Source organism: Lactuca serriola, chromosome 9 (genome assembly GCF_051521515.1).
Source record: "Lactuca serriola cultivar US96UC23 chromosome 9, Lser_US96UC23_V15, whole genome shotgun sequence".
Classification (NCBI taxonomy): Eukaryota; Viridiplantae; Streptophyta; class Magnoliopsida; order Asterales; family Asteraceae; genus Lactuca; species Lactuca serriola.
Genome location: NC_136416.1, coordinates 157016668 through 157040229, shown reverse-complemented (window position 1 = coordinate 157040229; position 23562 = coordinate 157016668). Strand labels below are relative to the sequence as shown.

Genomic DNA, 23562 nt, shown 5'->3' with positions numbered 1-23562 from the left:
GTAATTATCTTAGAATTTGACAATTATCATGTTATTGGATCGGAACAATCATTACCATATCAGTAAAATTGAATTTTATGAGCCAAAACATTTTGTGGTAATGATCTTAATCCAAAACAGGCAAAAAACTTGAAAAATATGCCATCTAATGATCCAATTCGTCGAGCCAGGCTATGGACTCATCGAGTTCATGGTCATGTGAGCCAACTCGTCGAGTCCAGCAGTCAGACAATTTTTTTTCCAGGTTTTTCCACTTTGAACAATTAAACAATGCATCAATATAACAGAAAACTATCAATGGCTCTGATACCACCGTTGGGTTTTAAGTACTATAACACTCCTATGGTGCACATACAACCCTAATGCTTTGGATCTAAGTATTCTCTAGTTATACATGCAACAAAAAATTATCTAAAGCATGAAACCTATCTAGCATACAAATTTGGTACATGAATCATAGAAATAGTTAGAAAAATACCTCTTATTTGTAGCTTGTAGTTGTTGGCCTTTCAAGAGCTTAGCACCTCAAGTGTGATGCCTCGAACAAGTCACAAACACCATGAACAAATGGAGAGCTTTGCAAGAGAGGCTAGGACCACCAAAATCGACTAGGGTTCAGTTAGAACCTTTGGGTAGTGAATTTGGAGCTACATGGTTACTTTTATAGTGTGGAATTCCTAGGGTTTCAACTTGTAAACCCTAATTCATTCCTTGGGCCTTTAATCCAATAATCCATATGATAAGCCTTATGGACTAACGCTTCATGGACTCTCACATAAACTTAGTCCATCACTAATCAATTATGGATCATTGGCCCAACCTATATGTATTACTGATTTACTTAATTAGCCCCCTTAATTTAATTAATCTCTTTTGATCACTAAATTAATTCCAAATTAATTCTTGACCAATATTAATTAAATAATATGATTTCTCAATTAATATATTATACTTATAATATATTAATAAATCACAAATAACATCTTTCTCAAATATTCATCCTATCAAATTGTTCTGGTGAAGGCAACCCGAAATGGACCATGCTACTCTCGGGTCAAATATATATCAATTATAGTTATGGGCTTAGACACCTAATCCAACAATATTAAGACATTATTTTAATACATTTAAGTCATAATTTTGTTAAATTAAAAGATATTTGGTACTTATTAAGTTAAATTACATTTTTCAATCAAAAAAGACAATCTTGAGAAAAAGGATTGAAAGCGACAAAATCTGGAACTTGGGAGAACCGGAGCTGAAGTTGGGAGCTTAATGCAGCTTAAAGGAGAAAAACATGCAAAATATACTTCCCACAATGTGGATTTATGAATACCACGACGTGAAACATGGAAATATATCGATTATATGCATGAAATAGAAGCTCACGACATAAGCCATTATAATTCATGTCATGAGAAAGCGTCCCAGAAGATTTCTATGCAGAGTACAAGTTTCCTTATTGCATACGAATATCTACTGATCTCACGTCATGACACTCTATTGGTCACGACGTAAGGAGTGTTTTTATGGAAACTATATATATCTTTTGATAGATCGACTTAGGTAGGATTGGAGACATATTCTGGAGATCTTAGTCGAATTTTGGGACAGAGAGCTACAAAAAATACCCTTTAGGAAGAAAAGAAAATTGAAGTTTAAGAGTTTTGTAGATTGTTGAAAGAATTCACACAACTCATTCGGTTTGCATTAGATTAATCATGTCTAGTTTAAATTCTAATGCTTTTATGTGTTTACTTTCTGCAATGAGTAGCCAAATCATTAGGCTTTCGTTTAATGTAGATGAACCCTAATACTATGTGTTAGTTTCTAGCTTTCATGGATTTTATGAAGTTGGTTTAGCTTGTGTTTGATTATCAATACCTAGCAGTCTAAAGTTTTAATCTTTGTTGCTTAGATTCAAGTTAAGTGTAGTTAAATAACCATTTTAATTGCATGAACTTGTTTACCTAGTAGTCTATGATCATTAAATTGCTAAAGCTATGATTGGCCAAATCTTAGATGAGGTAATAAAGGTAATAATTTTAACTATGTTAAAGAACATTATTTGATCATAATTGTGTTTGGTAATTTGTTTTGATCATAGATAATTATCTTAGATATATCTTACATAGTCGAATAATCTCAAATAATCAATTATGTGTTTACTTATGTATGATCATTACATAGTAGTTCATGAATTAGTGAAAACATTTGGAGATCAGATCATGATTCGTAATAATATTTATATCGGTAATCAACTGAATAAATCCATATCATAGGAAAAAGGGGGATTCAAAGATAAACGAAAGTGTCTTCATAATCTTGATTACAATCATCATTAGTTAATTGTTTGCTTAGTTTTGAGTTAATTAAGTAGTTAAGTTAATCCGAACTTGAAAAATCATAATAAAACCCCAATTTTAGTTATTGCTTTTAGATTAATTATTAGTAATTATTTTTATTAGTTGAATATCGTTCCATGTGTTCAATCCTCACTTACTTTTCTATATTATAAACTGACTAGGTACATAGCCTATAAGTGCATTAGTAGTTAAGTTAGGTTAGGTTAGAAATTTAAAACTGATAGGTACTATTGCACACATCACATGTCGTTGAAGGTATAACGCCACGTCGTAGCCAACCTCGGATGTGCGTTTCTCAACTATCGAGTGTCATGCCGTGGCCAAGCCAAAATAAATAAATAAATAGTTAAAATCTCATAAATGAATACCTGGAAAGTGGATGTTACACATATATTCAAATAAACAAGTAAATAATTATTGCAAATAAACAAATTATCTATAGCAATTGTGAAATTCCCTGACTATTCATAGCTTTGATTAATGGGTTCCTAACCATCTACTATGGTCTTTGCTTTGTAAGGATGGAAGGAGAGGGTTCATCCATTAGACGATATGCTAAAATACTGAAATACATCACATATATGCTCATCTTTTAATTATGACCCACATAACTTGTATACTAACCCTAACAATGACTATTCATAACTTTGATGAAACAGTTAATTCAATAGCGATAATTAAAACAGGAACACCCTCTAAAACGTGTACTTTGGCATGATATTATTATTAGACCGAATGGATTAAAATTTCACAATAAAGAATATATTAGGGTTAAACTACAAGCTCTCTTACTTGTTGTAACGTCCCAAAAAATCATCGTAAAAAATCATTTTTGAAACTAATTTTATAATCCGTAAGTCATACAAAACATTGTTTCCAAAAACATAATCATCAAATAAGAGTATTCAAAAACATATTCCAATATAATATCCAAGGATGATGTGTACAATCATGCCTTCGCCTTACCCTGATCATATGATGTACTTGAAACCATGAAATCAAACTATAAGCCAAAGTTTAGTGAGTTCCCCCAAAATATCCCATACAACACTACACATACTAGCATGCATATGTATAAGCCTTCAGTTTTCCTGGACCCCTTGCAAGGCCTACAGTATGTCTGGACCGCTCTACCGAGCCTAAAGTCTACCAGACCACCTCGCAAGGCCTACAGTAGTTGGACCGCTCCCGAGCCTACAACTTGAAGTTGGACCGCTTCTAGGTTTATTGGCCTACCACACAAAGCAGTACCGCCTCAACCCAACCATACCATGTTGACGCATAGAAACAGTAATCAATAACCAGCAAGTACAGGTAATCATATAGATCTATCAATCTAACAGATCACTACAACATGACAACATCCTATATACCACGATACATAACAACTGACTGTGGCCATGTCGTGGGGCTCCATTACCACGTCATGGCCACCAGGAATCCAAAATTTGAAATATAAATATACTTAAGAGACATACTTGAAACTTGGTGTTACACTTATGGGTAGACCTGACAAACGTGTCATGTCGTGTCAAGTTCGTGTCGTGTCAAGACATTAAACGAGTTGAGATGGCTTGACCCTAACTCAACCCGTTTAATTATCGTATCGTGTCGTGTCAACCTATTTATTTTTGTGTCGGGTTTTTTGTTAAGGTTCAGACCTTGTAAATATGTTGTCATGTCGGGTTGAAACATTTTAAAAGTTAGAAAGTAGGAATCAGAGAGACAAAAAGGAAAAAGTGAGACACTTGAGTTAGGAGGTGAAATGACAAAATTCATAGTAAGTTTTGAATGTAAAATAAAAATAGCTAGAGTTGGGAAGCAAAAGGGATAGGCAGTGAAGAGTAAAATTAAGTCATTCTGAAATTTTGAATTTTACATTTAATTCTTGAAGTTTGGCCCCTACAAGTCTATAATATATAATATGTTTATAATATATATATATATATATATATATATATATATATATATATATATATATATATATAGGTCATGTTTGACAGTTTTGACCTTAAATTTACCCGTTTAATTATCGTATCATGTCATATCAACCCGTTTACATAAATAATATTGGAAAACCCACTAATTTCGTATCCGGTTGTTGTGGTGTCAAGTTTTAAGAGGTCTACTTTTGGGAAACATTTGACACAAGCAGTTAATACATGGGGTGAAACCGAACACAAAATAACCTGCGGGTGGTATATAAACGGCAGCAATATCCTCTCGCAGCTTCTTCTCTCTGAGTCGATCGCCCATTTTCCCAATTCTTGCTCTACGGGGTTTCCGTCAAGCCCTTCACATATCTGCTTGGCGACGTGTTTCCTCATCGACAATTTATCCCGAAAAGTCCCTAATCGAACGAGAAGATTTTCGATTCCATAAAAGGTAAATTCGGTTTTGATTTAGGGTTCGGATGTTTTCTTATCATATCACTCTAATACCATTGTTTTCGTTGTAATCATAATCCTATTCTAGTTGGGTTCATTGAAATGTAAGACGTTAGATATGAACTACTTGTTAAATGAAAGAAAAGTATCAGAATCAGATTAGCCTAAGTTACGAAGTTCTTAAGTGTCATTGTTTTCACCGTATGAGTTCGAATATTCGCAGCTTGCAGAAAAGGAAAATAAGCTAAAGTTTTGTGTTTAGGCGTAGAACTGGTTGCTTCTTGACTTTGAAGAATTAAAGTTTTTAAAGGATACGTTTTTTATTTACTTAAACTTTAAAATCAGCGCTGACGTTGGTGTAAAATTTGCAACGAAATCTATATGGGTTTCAACAATTACATCATTCAGATGCTGAATCAATTATGCATTAGTAATTTACAAAATACTATGTTTGAGCTTCAAGATTGCATCATTGAAACATATATATATATAGCATACGAATTAGTAATCATTGTAGCTAAAAACTGTATGGATTCCATATATCTTCATACTGTAAAAGTATATGGTCTAATGTCTAGAGTTTTTCAGGTCAGTATCAAGATGTTCTCATTGAGTGCAAGCTTGATTCCAAGCTCCACCACCCAGCTAGGTATGATACTTTTGTGCTAAAACTAGGGTTTTAACATGAGGTATCGAGTTCCACATGCTAAAAATGCATGAATCCTAACTAACATTTGATATAAATTCATTTACAGTGAGATCAGAAGTACAGAAAGTGGGACAAATCAAGCCTAATGGTCATTGTTTGTTGCCTCCTAGACCACTTAGCATTCAGCCTGCAACATTTGGAAGACAAACACAAATTTCACAATTAAAATCTGCTGCTTTTATCTGTGCTTCAGCTTTGGTAAGTTCACTTTTATTGCAAATCACATTTAGAAGAATTTGTGTGGAGTTTATTTATTGATCTTGTTTTTTGTCAAATGCAGAATGCTAGATGTGGTGCAGAGCAGACTCAAACAGTCACACGTCAATCATCAACAATCACCATTGCTCCTGTTCAAGGTAAGATAATAAAGAAATTGGAATTTGTATTATATGTTTTTAATTTTCAAATCATGTTGTTTGAATGGTTTTTAACATGAAGTATGAAACCAGGGAAAGAGAAGTCTCCGGATCTTGATGATGGAGGGACTGGATTTCCTCCACGTGATGATGATGGTGGTGGTGGTGGTGGAGGTGGAGGAGGTGGGTGGTCCGGTGGGTTTTTCTTTTTTGGGTTCCTGGCTTTTCTAGGGTTCTTGAAAGATCAAGAAAAGGAAGGTGCCTATGGGGATGATAGGTGAAGATTGCATAAGATATGTGACTAGATAGTTTCCATTAAAGGAATATATTTTATTTGTGAATTTTAAGGAAATATCAAAGGCACTTTGTATGAATAATTTACCCTTTAGCATTGCCATTCATTACATTTTTTTTGTATTGCTTTTGGTTGGAGGGTAGTAAAATTGAGAATGGAATAGAATTGAGGATTACATTGGAGTGGGTCTTATAAATTTGTTTGCGATCTAGGAATGGAATGAGTGATTCCTTATGGAATGAGAGGCTGCATCAAGGAAAAGACTTGGTTCGTTTCATTTTTATGGGGTTACAATAAAACAAAACACTGAGGTCGTAATTTTTTTAAGTTTATTTCTTCATTATTAGTAACTTTTGTCGTTTCATTTGTTGGATCAATTTTTGTAGCATTCACCTGTGGGTAGTTGCAAAAACTCGTATCCATTTTAGTAAAATATTGTCCTACATATTGGATCCATTAACATAAGGTAAACCCCGATCGAATAAGTTACATATAACATATAAATATCACATAGTATAGGTGTATAACAAATTGCATTTCATAGTCTGAAGTATGAACTTGTATTAATAGGTTTTAAGTAATGAATCTTTGACAAAAAATGCGCAAATGCTTGAATGGAAAACGCTTTACCGCTTTTCTTTTGTCGACTTTACTCTCTTTTTACTGTCCCGACCATTATTTTTCCTTGATTTTCTCTCTTTACTTCAAAAATATATAAAAGATATATTCATGATTGTTAAGATCTTAAGTTTTTACAATTTTAAAATCATATAGACAAGGAAAAAAAAAAAAAAAAGAATTCGATCATACAAAGATTGGTTTTATCCCACCACTATTTTAGGCTATGCCCTTGATACGTTTTGTCTCTTTAGTTTGTATTTTTATTGTCAAGTGCTTAGTTCATTAAATATAGGAAATTTGTCATTTCTACTTGAAAATTTCATGCATAGCATAAAAAGTTGTACATTCAACTTCAAATCAACCCTTAAAAGTTTGTTCATTCAACTTGAAATCAAGCATTGTAAATTGTCCGAAGCATTATAAAGCATCACAATTTTATCCATAAATCTCAAATTAAAGAGAGTGCATGCCCATTTAACTTCCTAGCTTGCAAGAGTTGCGTAGGCTTAAAAACAAACTCGCTATACAAAGCTTTATCTTTATCCTCATGCCCTAGTAGGAGAATTGCCCTTTCCCCTTATTGCTATGTGCCAATTCTGCCAATGTCAACTTCATATTCCATTGGTTGATCCGTCTGTAACAAATTGCTGTAAGCCAACTACTTTAGTCGATATATGGTCCCCGAGCATGTTAGTCCACTTGTGATATGGTTTCAGTTAGAGTTTCAGACCCAGTGTCAAACTCTGACTCGGTCAGCAAACAACAAACATCCCCTAAGATACCTGTCAACTTAGACCAATCTTTACCGGCTACAATCTCCAACATCCTATAAATAAGTTTTAATATTCATTTTTCCAACAAAAGTTAGGACTTCGTTTTGAACAATAAGGTTGTAGGAAGTGGTAACATGCTTAGCATGTTGCCACATAAGATTTTTTTGAAGCCACATAAGATGGAAAAAATGGTAGCATCCAAAATGTTATCTTATTTTTATTTTGGAAAAAAAATAATAATAAAAGAGAAACAAGAAACAAGCCAATCAAAGTCATTTCCCTTTCCTTCTTTGTCTCTTCCCTCTCGTTATATGTTTGACGAGCCATTTTTTGCGACTTCTTTAGCGCGTTTCAAGGGAATGGGTTTGGCAACCTTTAGTGAGCTAGAGGCGAGTCCCTAGTGAGGGCAACTCCCTCCGGCCTAAGAACATAGGAAAAAAAATTCAAATGGAAACAAAATTGAGTCTTGAAAAAATATAATGGCATAGTTATGGATTAAATCACTTTTAAGATTGAAAATGATTCTAATAAAAAATACATTGTCAAATGTGAAGAAAAAAAGGAGGATTTTTTCAAAGTTTTTTTACCAGTTCCATTCCAGATAACCGGTAAACCTAGTAGAAAAGCCAACTTGAAAAATAAATTAAAAATAAAAAAATTGCAAGACCTATTTTAGAAAGAAAAAAATAACAATCCAGACAAAAACCAATATATACGTTCTAGTATACTATAATTTAATCTATTTTTTCTTAAAAAGAACTACTCCTATTTTAATCCATTTTTTCCTTTTCTTATACTAAACCCACAAAACTCAAGTCTATAACATAACTTTTTATTGATTAAAAAAAAAAGCAAAATCATATTGATTGTGCTGTGGGCATTGGGCACATGGTGTAGCCAAAGTCCAAGTGTAGTGCTTTCTTGGGCCATTTGGCAGATAGATGGATCTGGCACAAGAAAATAAATCAGACAACAAGGCCACTCACATGCATGTTCTCTCCATCCCCATCCCATATGCTCTTTCTATAACTCCCTCGTGACCAGTGTACCATTCCATTCCTGATTTCGGTTCCATAAGGTATGAATTGCTTCAACTCTATTCTTTATGATTTTCTATAACGATACCCAAAATATGATTTCTTCATATGGATGAATGGATGGGTATGAATCACATACATAATCAGTTTGTATTGAAACAGAAACAGATCTCCAATGTGAAATCAAGTTAGATGGATCTTGTATTGTGATCGTTATTACCATTCAATCTTGCATTGTTTGTGTACTAACAGAAATCGTTTGTGACAGGAGATGATCAAATTTTATGATTTTCTAAATTGAAACAGATCTCCAATGTGAAATCAAGTTAGATCATAAATCTTGGATCTTATATTGTGATTTTGATTCCACAGCAACGTCTGTGATTTCGATTCAACAACAATAGGAGATGATCAAATTTTATGTGTTTATTATCTCTCTACTCCTGTGATCTAGAATTGAGTAAAACAATCACCTGCTTTGCTTCATGATCCAGCAATTGATAGCTAGACAGTTTTGAGTAAAACAATCTCTTTGTTTTATAAGTTTAATTTATATTACAAAAAATCATTAATTATTACATTTCATTTATATTGGAAAATATTTATCTATATAAGTTTAGATTATATTGGAATGCAGGAAAAGTTTCAGTTGGCATTGTTTAAATGCATAGACTGAATTTATGTTTTTCGGTATATATTAATTAAGATTTGCTTCTTGTGTTTTCTACCAACATTTGTTCAGAGAGAGAAAGAGAGATTTTTCTTTGTTCACGTTTGAGGAATGTTATTTTGATTAATTTTCGTTTCCTAATTTAGTTAATAGTAACTCCATCAACATGAATAATTTTCGTTTCTTAAATGGGTGGGTGGGTACAGACAGATTTTTCTTTGTTCACGTTTGAGGAAGCTCACACACAACAACATGATGGAAAGAATGAAAGATTCACCACCGAGAATGGAGAAACATGGTTCATACTTCTTACACATCTTCTCTCTTGAAAAACAAGGAACTTTTCAATATCTCATCTCAAGTTTACTTTTAAACAAAAAACCATTTGGCTTCCTTCTCTATTTCACTTTTACTATATAGACACTATTTTTTTTGACAGGGAGATGAGGATACGTGTAAATGAAGCCAAGCCAATCAATCATACCATATGGTATTTTTTGTATGTATAATAGATATAGATAAACTAAATTCGTGATTCATAAAAATAAAATAAAAAACCTGATAGCATATCTTGTTCAAAAACATTTAAAAAAAGAAGTGTCGCAAAACAAAAAAGAACTAGAGCATGTTTATAAAGAAAGCAAGGTAATGTAAGAAGAAGGTTTTGTTAATTTGGGAGATTAGTCGACCTCTTCCATCTTGCTCTCAGCATCAACATCAGCCTCCTCAAGGGCAGGGATGTCAGCATCGCCATCGACAGTGTCCTCATCAATGCTCAAACCAAGCTTCAACATCCTGTGAATCCTGTTTCCAAAAGTGTTTGGCTCATCCAGGCTGAATCCTGATGTCAGCAACGAAGTCTCAAACAGCAAAAGCACCAAATCCTTCACTGACTTGTCATTCTTATCAGCCTCAGCTCTCTTTCTCAACTCCTCCATGATAGAGTTCTCAGGGTTGATCTCCATCGTCTTCTTGCTAGACATGTATCCAGCCATGCTTGAATCCCTCAGAGCCTGTGCCTTCATGATTCTCTCCATGTTTGCTGTCCACCCGTATTCACCTGTCACCAAACAGCATGGAGAATCCACCACACGATCCGAAACAACCACCTTCTCCACCTTGTCTCCCAACACATCCTTTATCACCTTGCAAAGACCTTCAAACTTCTCCTTCAATGCATCCTGCTTCTGCTTCTCGTCTTCACTCTCATCAAGTTTCAGACCTTCTTTGGTTGCAGAAACAAGCTTCTTCCCCTCAAACTCCTTCAACTGGCCAACTGCATACTCATCAATGGCGTCCACCATGTACAAAACCTCAATCCCCTTCTTCTTCAGCTTCTCAAGGAATGGAGAGTTCTCCACTGCCTTCTTGCTTTCACCTGTGATGTAGTAAATGTCGCTTTGCCCCTCCTTCATTCTGGTAACATAGTCCTTCAAGCTTGTCATCTCATCTCCACTTTTGGTGGAATGGTAACGAAGTAATTCAGCCAACTTGGTTTTGTTTGTAGAATCCTCATGGATTCCAAGCTTCAAATTCTTGGAGAAAGCCTCGTAGAACTTGGCATAATCCTCCTTGTTCTCAGCAATCTCCTGGAAAAGCTCCACACACTTCTTCACCAAATTCTTGCGGATCACCTTCAGGATCTTGTTTTGTTGCAACATCTCTCTGGAGATGTTAAGAGGAAGATCCTCGGAATCAACGATTCCCTTTACGAAACTCAAATACTCCGGAATCAGCTCTTCACAGTTGTCCATGATGAAGACACGACGAACATAAAGCTTGATGTTGTTTGGCTTCTTTTTGGTGTCGAAGAGATCGAAAGGTGCTCTTTTGGGAACAAAAAGAATGGCTTTGAATTCCAGTTGACCTTCAACTGAAAAATGCTTCACGTTCAAATGCTCCTCCCAGTCATTTGTCAGACTCTTGTAGAAAGCAGCATACTCTTCCTTTGTAATCTCTTCTGGCTTCCTCATCCAGATTGGTTTCTGTTTGTTGACCAAAGACCATTCATGAGACACTTCCTTGATTGTCTTCTTCTTCTTCTCTTCCTTCTCCTTCTCTTCATCAACTTCCTCAACCTTGCCTTCCTCATCCTTCTTCTCTTCTTCGTCTTCATCATCAGAGATTTCTTTTTCTGTGGTCTTCTCAACCCATAGAGAGATTGGGTAGCTGATGAACTCTGAGTGTTTCTTGATCAGATCTTTCAGCCTGCGCTCTTCAAGGTATTCAAGCTGGTCTTCTTTCAAGTAAAGTGTCATTTTAGTCCCTCTTCCAAGGACTTCACCAGAAGTATCACGAGTCACTGTGAATGACCCTCCGGCTTGAGACTCCCAGACATACTGCTCATCATCATTGTGCTTGGTTGTCACCACAACTTTGTCGGCAACCAAGTAAGCAGAGTAGAAACCAACACCGAATTGCCCAATCATGCTGACATCAGCGCCGGCAGTGATAGCTTCCATGAACTCTTTGGTTCCGGATCTTGCAATGGTACCCAAATTGTTCACCAAATCTGAGATTGTAATTAAAAATTGTTACAGGAGAGTTTCATAAAAGTTAAACAGATTATAAAGAGACAGGTAGAGTTTGGATTATAAAATTACTCACCAGCCTTGGTCATTCCAACTCCGCTATCAATGATGGTCAATGTGTTTGAAGCTTTGTCGGGGATAATATGGATGAAAAGCTCAGGCTGCCCATCTAGCTTACTCTTATCAGTCAAGCTCTCAAAGCGAATCTTGTCCAGAGCCTATAAAGAATGTTCGATGTTAGGTTACATTTTTAAGAAATGGTCATAACAAGAATAACATCCAAATTAGAATGCAGATGACAAAATTGCATGAAGAAAGACATAGACATACACGTATATATACACGGAGACCATACACTTCAACTACAACAAAGAACATACTTGTTTGAACCTAAATACTGCAAACATACACGTTTACATCTAGAAATGTAGACAATTGTAAAAACACTTAACAATCGAGAGTAATCAAACTACTTATTAGGCTATATTATTGGGTAGTTACTGGACATGATTTTTCCTCTACTAACTTGTTACAAAAGCCACCAGAAACAAAGGAATTGAAAACCGTCAGGTAAATTAAACGAAGCTTAGCACCTTCTTAGACAAGGTTATAGCTTATACAACACTTCGCTAGGTAGTTGAAGCAGTCATATGGTATATTAACTACAACCTACAACCTCCGGTACATTTTAGCACAGATAACAGACAGCTATGAGAAAAGCACAATTAGCATAATAGATCTATGAAAATCAATAAACGTTTAATTGTCGAATCATATTAGTTTAAATCATAACCTATGCTCAACGGATACAAAGAGACAGAACATACATAAAGCATGGGAAAAAACTCACAAATAAAATTAACAACATATAGGAATGAGATCGGACAAGTTAAAAGGCCATAGATAAACGATCCACTAGTGTAATCAGGAAACAAAAGCGAGAGGAAGACTTACATCGGATGAGTTACTGATGAGCTCACGGAGAAAGATCTCCTTGTTGCTGTAAAAGGTGTTGATGATAAGACTCAACAACTGGTTGATCTCTGCCTGAAAGGCAAACGTCTCTGTGTCCCCCATTGACAAGTTTACTTAATAAACAAAGAATCGCAGAGGAGAAGAAAGAGATTTTGAATGTTAGGCAGTGAGAACTCGATGATGGAGTAGATCGAGAGAGGAGGCGGAAAGGATATATATATAATGACCCGTGGAGTTAGGGTTTGTTGACGGGAGGTTATTCTAGATCCTTCTATACAGGACGACCGATGACTTTTGATTATGTAAATTAAATGTGACCCTTAAGTTTCGATATTTGCATACATGCCTTAGAATATATGCTTTTTATTCGATTTTAGACCACTTTGTCACTCTAAGAATTTAGTGCATCTTGTCTCGTATAATCAAATAAATACAACCTTTAAAATGGTTTGCTGATAGAAAAGAATGTTTAGATAAAAATCTAATTATATATATATATATATATATATATATATATATATATATATATATATATATATATATATATGGAATTATAACAACCAAATTTGTAATCCAATTTGCAAAGTATATTAACTGAAATTAGTATATAAATGTACAAGAACGAATATTTTTTGGAATTATAACAACCAAATTTTGCAAGATAGATCAACGTAGTGTGGTCCATTTCTGGCTTCCTTTGCGTGATTTGCACTTCCAATTGGTTCCCATTCATTATCATTTTAGATTTAAACATTCTAAAATAGAAGGGTAACGGACTTAATAAGGTAATTAACTTTTCAGTTTGTTCATATCTGTGTAACTATCTTTTTTTATACGCATGTAGGTAACGAACTTTTTGGAAGTATTCACATATGAACATTATGACCAGCTGTAGCAGGTTACATCCGATCATAACCGGTCATATGTGAACACTTCCAAAAAGTTCGTTACGTACATGTGTACAAAAAAAAGATAGTTACTCAGATGTGAACAAACCGAAAAGTTCATTACATAACTGGTCATAATGGTCATATGTGAACACTTCCAAAAAGTTCGTTACCTAGATGTAAACAAACCGAAAAGATAAGAATAAATTACACGAATGGTCCCTGTAGTTTGGGTAATTTGTGCGTTTGGTCCCTAACTTTTTTTTTAACTTGGATGATCCCTACCGTGTATTTTTGTTGTGTGTTTGGTCCTTGTTTTACCTCAAAAGACTATTGTGTCATTTTTTAATTTATTTTTTAATTTATTTTTTAATTAATTTTCTTATTTGTGTATTAATTTTTTATATATTTAAAAAAATTAATAAACCCTACATATATGTATCACATCACGCTAAACCTAAAACCACATTCGAGAAATTTAAGCTTGATCTCACCAGTCACCATTCTATATATCATCATACTCAAATTTTCTTTCATCTCCATCTTTAATGATATCAACGTTTTAATTATCCCTTTTTTTTCGATCCTTCAACTCCGGCGAACCAACACCATCACCCTTTTATTGGGTTGTGGTGATGGAAAATTCAATGAAGAGACAATGGGTTGTGGGTTGGTTCGTCGAAGTTGAAGGACCGAAAAAATAAGGGATGATGAATACATCAATATCACTAAAGATGGAAAGGAAATAAAAGCTGAGGATGATGAGAGATGGGATGGTGACTAGTGGGACCCAACTTAAATTTCTCAAATGTGGTTTCAGGTTTAGGGTGAGGAGATGCAGATATGCGGAGTCTATTAATTTTTTTTAATATATAAAAAATAAATACATAAATAAGAAAACAAATTTAAAAAAATAAAAGGGCACAATAGTCTTTTGAGGTAGGACATGGACCAAATGCACAACAAAAATAAATAGTAGGGATCATCTAAGTTCAAAAAATAAGTTATGGACCAAACGCACAAATTACCCAAACTACAGGGACCTTTCGTGTATTTTACTGTTACCTTTTCGGTTTGTTCACATCTGAGTAACTATCTTTTTTTTGTACACATCTAGGTAACGAACTTTATGAAAGTGTTCGCATATGACCATTATGATTGGTTATGACCGGATGTAACCTGCTACAGCCGGTCATAATGGTCATATGTGAACACTTCTAAAAAGTTCGTTACCTAGATGTGTACAAAAAAAAGATAGTTACCCAGATGTGAACAAACCGAAAAGTTAATTACCTTATTAAGTCCATTTCCCAAAATATAAGATGTTTTATATTTTTATAGTTTTTTTGTTTTTTTATTTTGGTACTACCTATGTATTACATGGGTTAATTTAACCAAAAAAAAAAAAAAAAAAAAAAGTTAAATATGAATATATAAATAATTGAAAACTTTGAATTTATAAGAAACTAAAAAAAAATGAATTACTAAAATTAAAATGTTTTTTATCTTTTAAATTTAAACAAATAATTCAAATAAATAAACAAAAGAAACCAATAAACTTTAATTTAAAATTTTTTAAATTAAAAGATAAGCTCATTAATAAAATTGATATCCATTTATTACTATATTTATTGCGGCATAAGTATTTTTAATTAGTAGCCAATATCTAATGATATTCTAATAGAAAAACAATATGACTTCCCGTTTATCATTCAGAACAAACAAAATAAACAATAAGTTTTGCAATGATACGACGAACCTTATAAATCACATTCAGATTCTCAACAAAGACGACTACTAGAACAACAAAGAGTAGTTCCTTTGGATGTTGAGGTGCTTGATCGTGTTTTCAAGGAACCTATTATGACCGTCAAAAGTATCCCTCATAGTCGTCATATGGTTTTCTCTCAGACGTTGTAAGCAGTTCTTAACAAGGTGGTCGATCGCCCCGAGTCTGTTGGATCATGGGTTAGGGTATTGTTTATTCCCCGATGCATTTTACAGGTGTTCAAGCCTAAGAATAGATAGGAAAGTAGGTATGGGGACAGAAAATCCTTACAAAATCGTTTTATATTGACCACTTTAGCTACATAAGGGAATAGGACGATATTGTCACACTAGTTGAGAATATGTTCGACAATGCGTGTCTTGGCTCATCTGGTCAAGGAGCAGATCACCTTCAGGAGGACAGAACAAAGGGCAACACCAACATCAGGTAATGTCTTCGTACTGTTGCAGATGGGCGTTTTACAGCATTAGAGAAAGTGTTATGCTCCTCGGGTGTTGCTTCATACGGAAGTGATACCATCAAAGCTTTAGAGGCTAAGCGTCCATACAAACCACCCTCATCCATGTCGAGCACCACTTATTATGAGCCTCCCTTTATAGTAGTGACTGACAATGTCCATGGTTGCATTAAGTCGTTTCCTAGGAACTTCATGTGGGAGAGACAACTTGAGAGCTCAACACATTTTGGATGCTCTATGTGGGGAGGGTCTGCCATAGCCACATATCTCTTGCATGACATCACCGTAATGGTTAATCTTTGGCTAGGGGAAGATGTTCGTCGTGTCTGGCATAATTTTTAACGTTTGCACCTCTTACTCCGCTCGTAAATCTGAAAATGGAATCCATCACATTGTTGTGGGCACTGTATGGAGGCGTTTGGTTTCAAAGATTTCTATGAAAGGCGTTGGTAAAAAATGACACGATACCTTAATGACCTTTAATTTGGAGTATGTGTGTCGGGTGGCATTAAAGTTGTCATTCATAGTGTCAATAGGGTGTTGAGTGCACGTCATGATGATGGGTCTCTTGCAATGCTTTTTGTGGATTTCTCGAATGCCTTCAATTTGGTGGATAGATTTGCCTTACCTCATGAGGTCAGAATAAGGTGCCCTTCCATTTCTTTTTTCAATCGAATTCTTAAAGATCTTATCTTAGGTTAAGTCTATTCTAGAAGGAGCAGGAGTCTACGATAAAGATCGAATTTAGAAGGAAGGGCGTATGCAAGCTTGAGCATCATCCGCAACTAAGAAGACTAAGGGTATAATACTCATTGGGAAGTATATAAGAGTTACGATTATTATCTAGGATGGAAAGGTAACGTACATAATCATTATTCAATGTCATGTTTTGCTGATGATTCCGGGACGTAATCATCCTAAGGGGAGATAATTGTAACGCTCACAAGATATGGCTAGACGATTAAAGAACAATAGGATAGTTACTCGTCACGACGATAAAAATGTATTTACAATAGAAGATTATTTAGGGAAAATAATTTAAATGAAAGTCATAGTAGTCGTTAAACCGATAACAGGAATATAGAAAACATTCAAATCTGACTTCGTGAAATGAAGTTATGATTTTTCAAAGTTTCAGTGTAGCAGTATACGGCTCATAAATCGAAATTGAAAATCGTTCGATTATTAGGAAAAACAATCTAAATGAGAGTTGAAGATCTAGTCAATACCTATCTATCGATATAAAGACAGTCAATAACTAATATCATATGAGAGAGTTATGGATTTTTAACGGATTTTAACATTTAAAGCTTGTTAAAAATATAATTTAAAAAATAAAGTCAAAATTAGTCGACATAGTCTAAATGAAAGTTGTAGATATCATCAATAGTTACATGTGGATATAAAATGAGTCGAAAACGAAGCTCGTACGAAGAAGATATGAATTTTTAAGGAAATAAGAATTCTTTGCACGCAGTCGTGCGCGCCGAACGCATGCGCGATGTGCATCCAACATCCCACAAGAATTCGACACGTGTCACCACTTAGAAGTTGCCATGTCGCCTCTTCTGACAATTTGTGCGGTGTGCATAGTCAGGGTGCGCGGCATGCACTGCTTTTTAGCCTATAAATACCTTTGATTTCCAACATTCTCCTCACACTATTCCCACACAAATCCTCTGGAACTCCCCTGATACTAGCTTTCGGCTACTTTAGCGATGCCCTGAAGCGTCTTCGGATATAGAGATTTCAGATTGAGATTTTGCCCGCGTAATTTCCTAGTTTTCTCTAAAAAAAACTTTGTAAGTTAAGCTACACTTGTTTGATTCACGTGTAACTTTTAATTATAGTCATAGTCATTATTATGAGCCTATAATACGATTTATCATTGATTCTACTTACAGAGATGATGTATATTGTTGATTTAGTGAGGTGTTTAAAGTGGGATTTCCAAACAGTATACTTTGTATACCAAACGGAGTCTACCTCTGATATGATCCTACCTAGTTGTTCCTGGTGGGTTTTAGCTATAAGAACATCCTATGTGCTCATACAAACCCTAATGCTTGGATCTAGGTTTCTCTATTGTACATGCAATTTATCCAAGACTATAAACCCTAGTTCTAGCATATGATAATCAATACAACATATAATTAGGGTTTAGATCATACCTTGATTGTTATGTAGCAATAACAATCTCAAATCCTCCTTGTAATGACTTTAGAAAGCTTAGAGTCACAAATGTCACTCCTCTAATGGTTCACAAACACCAAGAGCAATAGGATGAAGAAGATAAGAGAAGGAGGCTGCCCAAAACATGTGGAAACCCTAGAAGGAAGCTTGTCCACGTTTATGGGGCATAAGGGCTCTATATATAGTGAGGCTATTAGGGTTATCTAACAAGGAAACCCTAATTTGGATGCTTAAGCCCTAAGCAACCCATGAACTCCTTTCCTTAAAGGCCTTGGAGGATTTCTAATGGGGTTCCCCATAGAAATCGTCCACTCCTTAATATAAGGCAATCCATAGCCCAAATTGCAATTATCTTATAATTACAATTTCAGTCCCTTGAGTTTAATTAATCTCTTTTAGTCACAAAACTAATTACCAATTAATTCTTGACTAATATTAATTAAACAATATGATTTCTCCTTTAATATATTATTCTCATACGATATTAATAAATCATATTTAATCCTTTCTCTCCATGATTCATCCTATCAAGTTGCTTTGGTGAAGGCAACCCAAAAGGACCATGCACCATCGGGTCAAGTACATACCAAAATAGTTATGGACTTAGACACTAATCCAACAATATCCCACTTGGATAAGTCTAATAACTGTTATGCATATGACTTCAGATCCTGATCCGCAATCGTAGCTTTCCAAAGCCGTTGTCAACTCTGATCCTATCAGATACGCGTGTCCTTTAGATAAGGGATCATATATTCCTCCATTCTAGATATCATATAAGACATGATTTCTAATCATTCTCTCTGTACTATTTCTCGACTTCTGATTTATGACGACTGACTAATTGAACAAATCAAATTAGCCCTAGCCCGGCCGAGCATTTACGTTTGTCATCACTAAATCATCGAGGGGCCCAAAGATATCGCTTTTATCCTACTTTGGATAAAAGGAACGGATAAATTTTGATTCAATGCTCGCTTGCACTCACTCACCGAATCACACACAACAATATGTTTTATAATACCAAGTTACTGGTGCGTTTACATATTATCAATGTGCAACCGTTTTGCAAGATACAACTCACACATCTCGGTTTCAAGAATATAAGATGTTATCGTCTCACCAATCACTCGTGATACAATTCATGAAGTGATCCAAGTGAGCGTGGGTTTAATCCAATGCTCAAATCATATTCATAAGCACTCATGAACGTCGCAGCAAACATTTGCTTATGTCTAATACTCTTCAGACAATCCACACACCAATTCACGACAATATTTATTCATACCTACTTCCAACATATGAACGACTGTGGCCCGTTCGAATAATTTGACTGTTCTTAACCAATTAAATTATTCAGGAAGTCAAAACATGCAAAGTGAAACACAAGAATAATACTAATCCCATATGGCCTCAAACCTTTGAGCATAAATAAAACAACTTTTATTTATCACCATATTGATTACTCATCATTTGTTGTTTCGGGTAATCAAGTTCTTACTTGAATTATTACAACACTTGTCCCATGCTCCCAGCATACACACAATGTTTACCTATGGTTCTTACTTTGTAAAATAGATCAAATGAACACATTTCCAATCATACTCATTTCACAACTCCAAATCCTTTTTCATAAGCGAAAGAATATCAAATTCTTGCCACTTATAGAATATGTTAGATTCTAACATTTTATGCAACGATCCTTTTGTAATATCACTGCACTAAAGTCACAATGACTATTGCCAATGATATTACAAAGTCCTCTATCGGAGATTGTTACAATACAATTCCTTAGAAATGATGTCTCTCACTCAAAGTACATTCCTTTGAACATCCTTTTGCATAAAAGTTTCTAATCTAGACATAGATTTTCAATATTCAATTCCCAATATGGACACACTTCCATATTTTTCCATATGACAACTCATTCTTAATAGAATCTTTTCTATTCATAATAATGTCGATATGGTCCATCCAATATCATGCTTCCAACTACTCACAAGCGACCAATCCTCGGCGAACTTTGGATTGTCCTTTGATAGTTGTTTAATTATCTTAGTCAAAACCGATTCTTGTCCTTTTTTCCTCTAAATGCACTAGACATTTGGAAAATTTAAGAATGGTCAAATATTATAGCATTTGCAAACGATCCTATACCCGAAGCGTATGGGACACGATGCATAATGTCTTACATAAAGATTTGATACTTTATCAATCTTCTGCCATAATATTTTATGTGCTACGTTCTCATAATTCGAACTATGAAGACGAATGCCGTAATCATAATCGAAATTCGAGAACACACTGTTGATCTTTGACTAGATTTATTAACATTCCACAACCTAAGTCTCTAGATTTGAAAAGAAGCATAATATTCTATCCCTTAATTATAGCAAAACAACTTTTCAACTCTTGCAACTTTGCAAAGCAAGACTCTTGTTTTCTATAATTAATATTGCTACCTTGCAATACTTGCCTTAATAATCATACATTCATAACATTTATGCTCCCACTATCATGATGATTATTATAAACATAACACTTATGCTCCCACTAGCTTTGACATGTATTCAGAAACCAACTTAACTTCTAGAAAAACAATGCTTATTGAATTTCTTAAGTTCATGTTTCTAATACCTAATGCTTTGATAATCCTTTATCTAAGCTTATACACCTTTCCTTTATATAGCTTAAATGAGTGTCTAAACAATTCAGACTAATTGCCAAACCTCACAATTCAAATCATGGAAAGGGATACCGTAACCATAATCGAATTCGAGAATACAATTTTTCACAATCACTATCCTTTTTAAAATCTTTCTTAGTGAAAGCATTTCCTCACAGTCATTTTCATGAAGGTGGGAATCTTATGACACTTAGATTTTAATGGTGTATGTGTTCCTATCCATGTGAATTTGTCAAAACCGAGGTTTACGACAAACTCAAACTCATATGGACCAAACTTTCTTAATCTTGATTTTTCTTACCTTATGGAAACACAGTTGCCCACCATGTCTTCCAAGTAGTTAAGCAGCTCACCCTTTGCTATCAATGTATTTTCCATTGATCAAGGTGCCTGCCTTTTATGCGTTCAAATGAGAACTCATAGAACTCACATTCATAATTAACTCAATTGGAATGGCACATAAACAAAATAGTGTCAACATGATAGGTTGTAAACCTCAACTCGTGTGCTAGTGATGATCGATAAGGTTTATTTTGATTTGTTCTTGAAACCTTTCAAGACCATTAAGATTCCCACTGACTCCTTGACATATAAGATTCTCTTGTCAATAAACATTTCTTGACAAACAAATATTCAAGAGTTAGTGTGGTTTTTATCAAAATACTTCATAAATTGGTCCTAGTTGGTCTTTGTCTTATCCTAGACATCACAACTTTCCACATTTGGTGAATGTTATAAACCTTCTTGATACTTTTCACTCAATGTTATAATCTTAACTCTAAGACTTGTTTTGGAACGAAGTACGACTGACTTCTTGATTTAACCATTTCTTCAATTCTTGATTCCTCTTCTTAGACATACAATTGTACTAAGACTCACTTAGAGGATCAATTGAGATATGGTTCTTAATCATTAAGACCTATCATAAAGCATAAAAGCTACTCTCCCTTCTTCTTATAATGGAGAAATGTTTATCTTTCTGCCTACTTTATTCTTCTTATTCGTTATGCTATTGATTTAAAATTTTTCAATCAATTCAGAATTACACTTAATCTTGTAAGTATAATCATAATTTACTAAACCTTTAGCAAATCATGACGAATATCTTTGTTACTCTTATGGTGGACTTGATCAACACGCAACTTTGCGTACTCGATCTCCTAGTCCTTCACTTGACACTTTGTCAATGAATTAGTCTAATTTCCAAATATGAAATTTCTCATTCATCGTGCAACCAAGTTGCATGATTCCAAGTTTCTGTCCAATTGAAACTTGGGCGATGAGAAACTCTCCATATTTGGTAAATTCCATAATTAAGAATCAAATCCATTATTGCTAATATTAGAAACATTCAAACATCAATTTTTCATATACGCCATTGCAAGGATAAATAAATAATATAAAATCAAAATTTATTTTATTGCGGAAATATTTGTCCTTACAATGCAATTCATTGAAAAACTACGCTAATACATCTTTCTTAGCAATCTAATTATAACTCTAAGTAGTAGCTCAAGAATCTAATCTTCAAGTAATGCGATCGAAATCCATTCCTTCATGGTTAGATTCTGCTCACTTCTTCCCTTAAGCTTCCTTTCTTTTCTTCGGTCCTACAAAACATCAATTGTAATCTTATCACATTATGTATCAAGAATCTAGAATAGAAGCTTAAAGAGTTAGTCAATGGATTTTACCTAAAGCAGAGCCATACGTTTTGACTCTCCCATCTCTTAGATCTCTTAGGTAAATAGGGCAGCTTCGTCTCCAATTCCCCTTCTCTTGGCAATAAAAGCAAATTAACTCTTTTGGAACAGGACATGGAACTACTTCAGACATTGCTTTTCTCTTATGATCAAACGTTTCGATCATAACATGTCTTTCGTTGCCATTGTCTATATCCATAGAGGTCTTGAAGGAAGATTCACCAATCAACTTTGCTTTTCTTTTACGCCAAACCATTGCTGATTCAGCAGCAATAAGCATATAGGTGAGATCTATAAGGTTCACGTCGCAGTTCATCATATAGTACTCTCTTACGAACTCACTATATGAGTTAGGAAGTGACTGAAGAACCCAGTCAACAGCCATCTCCTCACAGACAACGGATCCCAACATTCTTAACCTATCAATGTGTGACTTCATCCATAGGACGTGTGCACACACCGACTTTCCTTCTTTATGTTTACTTGCCAAAAGGGCTTGAGTGAGCTTGAACCTTTCAAGCCTTCGAACTTGTGGGTTAGGGAGAATAATTGGAGGAGGTGGAGGAAGTGAAGTATGATTTCTTGTTCCTCAATCGAATTGTGAAATATCGTCTTCATGTGGAATGCTTGTTCCACGGGATTTGGGAAGACCATAGATGTCGAACTTTGACATCTACAAAACGGGAGAAAACGAATTCAAGTTAGTCGATTGATTGAGTCCTTAGTAAATCACCCAAACGAGATACTAAGGCTAGGATCCAACACAATACGCTACAACCTAGAAAAGGGATGCCGTAATCTAGTTGCAGAATATTTGAAGGTAAGTGAATGACGATTCACTAATTTCCACCATGAAAAACGAAAAAGAAATTTAAGTTTTAAATCTATGAAAACTCCTAGATCCTTTGAGATTCATTGAACATTTCAATGGCATGTTTAAATCTCGATATGCCCCTCTAGTTTGTGACTGGGATGCCGAGGATCACAAAGCGGGTGTGAATAACCATGCAAACTTACATGGTGCCCTCACATGTTACAGTCACCTATTCGATGTGCCGGTAAACCAAACACGCTACACCGAACTATGACAAACATTGAGTCACCCTTTGCTACCTTTGCTTAGAACC

The 23562-nt window shown here is 34.7% G+C and overlaps 2 protein-coding genes and 1 long non-coding RNA gene across 3 annotated transcripts; 2 read left to right on the top strand and 1 right to left on the bottom strand.

Moving 5' to 3' along the window:
- Positions 1–4612: 4612 nt before the first annotated feature.
- On the top strand, positions 4613–6224 carry LOC145075144 (uncharacterized). The gene is made up of 5 exons (XM_079021444.1): positions 4613–4751; positions 5342–5402; positions 5509–5660; positions 5743–5818; positions 5912–6224. The coding sequence occupies exons 2-5, from the start codon at positions 5354–5356 to the stop codon at positions 6097–6099; spliced, it is 465 nt and encodes a 154-aa protein (XP_078877570.1). The 5' UTR covers positions 4613–4751; positions 5342–5353; the 3' UTR covers positions 6100–6224.
- A 2168-nt stretch (positions 6225–8392) lies between these two features.
- On the top strand, positions 8393–9832 carry LOC145072150 (uncharacterized). The gene is made up of 2 exons (XR_013690935.1): positions 8393–8585; positions 8813–9832. It is a non-coding gene; the product is annotated as an uncharacterized LOC145072150 (long non-coding RNA).
- LOC145072149 (heat shock cognate protein 80) lies at positions 9734–12926 on the bottom strand. Its single transcript, XM_079018535.1, has 3 exons — positions 12700–12926; positions 11822–11963; positions 9734–11726 (listed from the first exon to the last, which is right to left on the bottom strand). The coding sequence occupies exons 1-3, from the start codon at positions 12820–12822 to the stop codon at positions 9895–9897; spliced, it is 2097 nt and encodes a 698-aa protein (XP_078874661.1). The 5' UTR covers positions 12823–12926; the 3' UTR covers positions 9734–9894.
- Positions 12927–23562: the final 10636 nt, after the last annotated feature.

Coding starts and splice junctions, on each gene's coding strand:
- LOC145075144 (XM_079021444.1), top strand. CDS start 5,354: ATGTTCTCATTGAGTGCAAGCTTGATTCCAAGCTCCACCACCCAGCTA. Junction 5,403..5,508: donor AAGCTCCACCACCCAGCTAG/GTATGATACTTT, acceptor ATTCATTTACAG/TGAGATCAGAAGTACAGAAA. Junction 5,819..5,911: donor CACCATTGCTCCTGTTCAAG/GTAAGATAATAA, acceptor GTATGAAACCAG/GGAAAGAGAAGTCTCCGGAT.
- LOC145072149 (XM_079018535.1), bottom strand. CDS start 12,822: ATGGGGGACACAGAGACGTTTGCCTTTCAGGCAGAGATCAACCAGTTG. Junction 11,964..12,699: donor TCATCAGTAACTCATCCGAT/GTAAGTCTTCCT, acceptor CATTCTTTATAG/GCTCTGGACAAGATTCGCTT. Junction 11,727..11,821: donor AGTTGGAATGACCAAGGCTG/GTGAGTAATTTT, acceptor TTACAATCTCAG/ATTTGGTGAACAATTTGGGT.